General features: G+C 41.0%; 1 protein-coding gene across 5 annotated transcripts in view; it reads left to right on the plus strand.

Annotated features, from left to right (window-relative positions):
• Nucleotides 1-5,697, plus strand: part of LOC116514668 (dimethylaniline monooxygenase [N-oxide-forming] 5-like) — a 30,143-nt gene extending 24,446 nt beyond the window's left edge. For 4 of the 5 annotated variants that reach the window (XM_032226301.1, XM_032226302.1, XM_032226298.1 and 1 more), the window contains 2 exons: nucleotides 3,476-3,548; nucleotides 5,267-5,697. In XM_032226301.1, coding sequence (XP_032082192.1) covers nucleotides 3,476-3,548; nucleotides 5,267-5,621 — 428 coding nt within the window. In that variant the 3' untranslated portion in view covers nucleotides 5,622-5,697. The remainder of the gene's footprint in view (nucleotides 1-3,475; nucleotides 3,549-5,266) is intronic. The other variant, XM_032226300.1, reaches the window with a different exon arrangement.
• Nucleotides 5,698-6,000: the final 303 nt, after the last annotated feature.

Here is a 6,000-nt window from a genome sequence, read left to right on the forward strand (position 1 = left end):
GAACAAGAAAGCCATGTGATATATATTTGTGTGTCCATGAAGGTAGTCTCCAGCTATACTAAATGTTTGCAATATGACCAATTGTGTTGTTCATGTAACACAGAGATAGGGAAGTGTTGTGACTCGGCTAGAGCCTTGGGAGCTGTTATCAGACTCTGACAGCGAGGGGGCTTATGAGTCATGCTTGGAAGAGGAGGAGGGTTCTGGACAGGGGTCTGACTCTGAGCAGGGCTCAGAGAGACTAGTTGGTCCCCAAGTAATGACTGAGCCTTCGGTCAGTGGGGAGGACACAAGAGAGGCTGAGCCTTGGAGCAATGGGGAGGAGACAAGAGAGGCTGAGCAAGAACCCTTCTGTGAGTCTTTTCGGGATCCACGTAGGAGAAGAGCTGACCGACGTAAGGCACAACGGAGGACTCCTAGGAGGTGATTGCACCCAGATGTGCCTCGTTAGAGGCTTCCCTGACAGATAAAAGGACTGGTGGTGCCACACCCTGGTTGCAGAAGTCAACGTTCCTTGATCCTTGATCGTGGTTTCTTTGATGTACACTTGGAAAAGTGATTTGACTTCTGTAACCCTGATTCGTAGCGACTTTGGAAGAAGTGCTTTGTTTTCGTTTGGTTCACCTTGTGTTGCCGTAAGAAAGATTTGCTTTTCAGTTTGTTATCTTCTGGCAGAGACTTCAATTAGTTTATTTTGGCTCGCAGCCAGTTTGAACTGAGAACTGATAAAGAGAGTTTCATTTTGTTTGCCTGTCGTCTGTTAACCAGCGAAGGAGGGGGGGAACAGAACAGGGAACTATGGTCCTTTTATTGTGTTGAGTTGTTGTGAGGAAAAGAGGAAGCAAGAATATCGGTTATGCTCACCATTTTGAGTTGACCAAAATATATAAAAAGGTAGGAGATCATCATCCATTTGCAAGAGGCAGCTCTACAAGAAGCAGCTTACATCCTGCAACAATACCTGTAACACCATCAAAAAAAAAATGCTATGTTCCAGAAAAATATCCCTATAATGCTTTCATGTTAGATCACGTAACAGAATAACAGAGTTGGAAGGGGCTTGGAGGTCTTCTAGTCCAACCAGAGGTGGGTTCCTACCAGTTCGCACCTATTCGGTAGAACCGGTTCGTCAAGTCTACCTTAGAAGAGGTTCCACCAGTGGACCCGGAAAACAGGCCACACCTACAGAAGAGGTTCCAAAAATTTTTAAAACCCACCACTGGTCCTTGGATATGATTATTCTACACTATCATGCTCATATTTATAAAACTCAGTGCCTCTGTGAAAGGTAAGGATGACTACTGCGTTTGTGGTGCAATCAGAACATTGCGTGTGTTGAAGTTGTTTTAACGCAAACCAAAGATGCCTTTTAAAAAACAAGTTGACATCATATTCTTATGCATGCCAGTGCTGTGTGTGAGGTAATTTAAGGTGGTTCTGACAAGTGTCGTCGGCATCTTCATATCCGGTCACATGGGCGGCAAGCCACTCCTATCCGGTCACATGGGCGGCAAGCCACTCCCACAAAGGAGGCCACACCCACAGAGTAGGTTCGAACAATTTTTGAAACCCACTACTGAGTCCAACCCACTGCTCAAGCAGGAAACCCTATAACAGTTTAGACAAATGATTCTTCTTAAAAGCCTCCAGTGTTGCTGCACTTCTGAATGGAAGCTGTTTCACTGGTTGATTGTTCTTACTGTTAGAAAATTTCTCCTTAGTTCTATGTCTTCTATGCACTACAGAAAGGCATTGATCATTTTTCAAAGGGAGAATTTTTTCATAACTAACATTTCATTTTGATACTTGAGAATCATTTTATAAGGCTTAGTAACCAAGGAAAAATTACAGTATACAAGTGGAATATAAAATTCTACCAAAATTGTTCTGCAATTTCAGATAAGGTCATTTCTCCTAGCCTTGGTGCAATGCTAATGGCCCCAGCATCGGTCACACTTGGCTTTAAGTAGAAAAAACAAACTAACTACTGGGTGATTGGTCTGCAAAATACTTCTGGCTGAGCTCGTAAAGTAGGCAGATAGACTGGACATGATTAACCAACAATCATAACTGGCTTTCTTTAATTCTCTTGGATCAAAGGGATTAAACTATCAGATTATAGTACTGTGTGTGAGGCATTTGTTTGAATAGAAACAAAATTTATCTTTTTTTGTAGCCAGAACACTTTTATATTTGAGTAAGGAAATGTGAAATTAATTAATGTGATTGCAAGCCATAAAGAAATATATTGACATCTGGTTTAAATGGATGGGAGCTACGTATATGGGAGTGCTTTAGTTTAGATTATGTCCATGATAATCTGAGGCATAGTTTATACTGAAGTAGTAAAGCTGTTGAACCACTTCTGTTCAACAGAACAGAAAGCTGATATGCAGAAAATCTATTTCATGCTAATTAGCCAGTCCTGAACTAGTTCATCTTTCCAACAAAACTATATTTTGAATCCAGGAAGCTAAGTGCAATGGTCCTAAATCACCAAGGAATATGTCTGCATGAATTGTTGCATACCTATGCAGAAGCAAGCCACCATTGTTCTAAGTGGTTGAATACCCCAGGAAGTTTGCATTGGCTTGCAGTCTTAGTACTGGGTAAGGCTATTAGATTTGATCTGCAAACATCTACGGGCACAGCGAAGGTGATGTTTCCAGCATCACCTTCTCCAACATTCTACTACTTTGGTTTCTTTCTGGAAGTCAGGAGTAGCTACATTCCTTCTTCAGAAAATCCTCCTAGTGTTTTGCTATATAACCACAACACTTTGTCCTTTATTGAAATACTTTCATTTCCAACATTTCTCTACATGTAATGAACACAGTTACAGTCTGTTCTGTCCTCATTACATGTTAGCCTGTGTGCAGCTCAACATGCAGCTAAACCCACCTATCCTCCAATAAAACAAACTGTGTCCGTAGATCTGAGTGCCTTATTGAAAGAACAGGATATGGTGGAACTGGGGAAAATAGGGATACATGCAATGAGAACCAAATACAAGATAGACAGTATTGGGTTACTGCTGAGCGTAACAATTAATAAATACAAGCAATTTAAATCTCACCAGCGATGCTCTGTGTGTGGGATGTGGGTTTGTCATTAGATGACCATGTGCCACAGATTAAGATGGATTCTTCTTTGTGCCTCTGCCTTCTCCAAATACTAAAGGAAATGGAGCTTGGTTTCCCTGTGTGCACTTATTTTGAGAATGCGGGCTGATGGGTAAGGGGGTGTGGTCAGCTTCAAACAATATACTTAATAATTGTCTCTGTGCCCATTAGATGAGGCTAGAGGGCAACAACAGTATATAAAAGTTATATGCTGGCGCATGACACAGTCTACCTCAGTTTCTCTATTCAGTCCACAGTATGTTCTGTATATGTGCATTACCTGTCTGCAAACTGTTCTGCATTTCTCAGGCTATAGGGGGCACCTGAAGATTAAACTGATGTTGTTTTTTCAGGCTTGAACAAGTTACCTTCAGATAATGACATGATGACTGATATTGTTAAGAGGATCCAATACAATGAAAAATGGTAGGAAATCAACTATGTACATATAATGTGCTTATTTCTACAAAATATTCTGGCCTTGTATATAAAATGCCTGAGTGAATAAATTTTAACATTACAATCACAAACTCACCCATAGGATACAAACTTAGTAAAGCTACATATTAAACTTATTTGTTAAGTTTATATTTATATTTTATAAACTTTTTACTGCTTGCCGAAAGGGATGGGACGTAGATTGGGTTATATTATATTATATTATTATTTTATTTATTTATTATTGAAATGTATATGACTATCCATCTCATCAAAGACAACTCTAATTAGACTAGCAAGCGGGTGTGTGTGTATGTGTGTCACATCAGAAGTGGGTTCCTACTGGTTTGGACCAGTTCTCCCAAAGAGCCGAGGTGGCGCAGTGGTTAGAGTGCAGCACTGCAGGCTACTTCAGCAGTTCTGCAGTTCGGCTGTTCAAATCTCACCGGCTCAGGGTTGACTCAGCCTTCCATCCTTCCGAGGTGGGTAAAATGAGGACCCGGATTGTTGTTGGGGGCAATATGCTGACTCTGTAAACTGCTTAGAGAGGGCTGAAAGTCCTATGAAGCGGTATATAAGTCTAACTGCTATTGCTGCTATTGCTAAACCAGTAGTGCTGGCTTAAAACAGAGAGCGAACCGGTTCTCTGGGTTTTTCTAAAAGTGGGCCCGCCTGCCCAGTTATGCTTACCTTTATTCCAGCTTCTGAAGCCCAGCTGATCCAGAGCAGCAGCTTGAACTACTGCTCCTCAGCTGTTTTCTTTTTTTTTCTGAACAATTTTTGTTCTATCGCGCACGTGCAGGTGCTTTGCGAACCTGTAGTAAACTGGTTAGGAACCCACCACTATGTCACATGTCCTAAAACTAAAAGCATTCAACTTCTCTTGTAAATTCTTCAGCCATAGCCTAGCATTAGAGAACAAAAACTGTGAAGTTTACAATTCATAAACGATCTACTTCTAGGCCAGTGATAGTCAACCTGGTCCCTACGGCCCACTAGTGGGCGTTCCAGCTTTCATGGTGGGCGGTAGGGGTTTGCTGTAACTCTGCTTTATAAATTTTATAAAGTAAAGTTACTTCCCTACTTTATAAATCACCATTATTGTGGAACTGGTGGGCAGTTAGAAAATTTTACTACTAACAGAGATACAAAAGTGGGTGGTAAGTATAAAAAGGTTGACTACCCCTGTTCTAGACTATAAAATATAGACACTAATTAAAGTATTAGTATTACTATCACAAGTCTTTGATATTTTGCAATAGTAACATTAACACTGCATACAGTGGAAGAAAGATGAAACATATCATATAAAACAAAGATTTTAACATATTAATCAGTGGTGGGTTTCAAAAATTTTTGGAATCTCTTCTGTAGGTGTGGCCTGCTTTCCGGATCCACTAGTGGAACCTCTTCTAACCGGTTCGGTAGATTTGACGAACCGGTTCTACCGAATAGGTGCGAACTGCTAGGAACCCACCTCTGATATTAATTGATGTGTAGAACAACAAACCACTTACTATGCAGCTCAACTAGAATGGTAATTTTGTGGCTGTAAATTGGTAGAGGGAGAAGGAAGAGGAAGCAAGATCTCAGGCAGGAATTGGGTTGGACTAGAAGACCTCCAAGAGCTCTTTTAACCCTACAGTTCTACGATTTTTGATTCTATAATCTGGTCTTCAACAGGCTAACTTATCTTTTGCTCTTAGGTATGCAGCAAGCAGGATCAATCCCTTAATAGTGCAGTATATTGATTACATGGATGAACTGGCTTCCATATTAGGAGTGAAACCGAAGCTGCTGAGTCTTTTTCTGACCGATCCAAAGTTGGCCTGGGAAGTATATTTTGGACCTTGTTCAGCTACTCAGTTCCGTCTGACCGGTCCTGGGAAGTGGGAGGGAGCCAGAAACACCATCTTGACCCAGAGAGAAAGGATTATCAAGCCTACAAAGACACGACCTCTGCAGTCTTCTACCAACACCAAAGTAACTCTGGTTCCTTCTTTCTTCATTAAATCACTCATCTGTTTGGGACTTCTCACTATTGTCTTAACTTATCTCTAATTTGAACTTGTAGCAGTCTGAAAACTGCTTCTTCTCCTGCAAATGAACTTGTTTTGAGTGGTATTTTCTCTACATGGTAGAAGAACTGTAAACAGTATATATATGTATCAGTGGTGGGTTTCAAAAAAATTTCGAACCTACTCTGTGGGTGTGGCCTCCTTTGTGGGAGTGGCTTGCTGGCCGTGTGACCTGGTGGGAGTGGCTTGCCAGCCATGTGCTGTCTCTGTCTGTCTGTCTCTCTGTGTGTCTCTCTCTCTCTCTCTCTCCCCTTTGGTCTCTCTGTCCCTTTTTCCTTTTTTTCTTTCATCTCTCACTTTTTCTTTTTTTCTTTTTTATTTCTTTCTTTCTTCCTTTCTTTCTCTTTCTCTCTCTGTGTGAG

The sequence above is a fragment of the Thamnophis elegans genome, chromosome 11, assembly GCF_009769535.1.
Source record: "Thamnophis elegans isolate rThaEle1 chromosome 11, rThaEle1.pri, whole genome shotgun sequence".
In the NCBI taxonomy this organism is placed as follows: domain Eukaryota; kingdom Metazoa; phylum Chordata; class Lepidosauria; order Squamata; family Colubridae; genus Thamnophis; species Thamnophis elegans.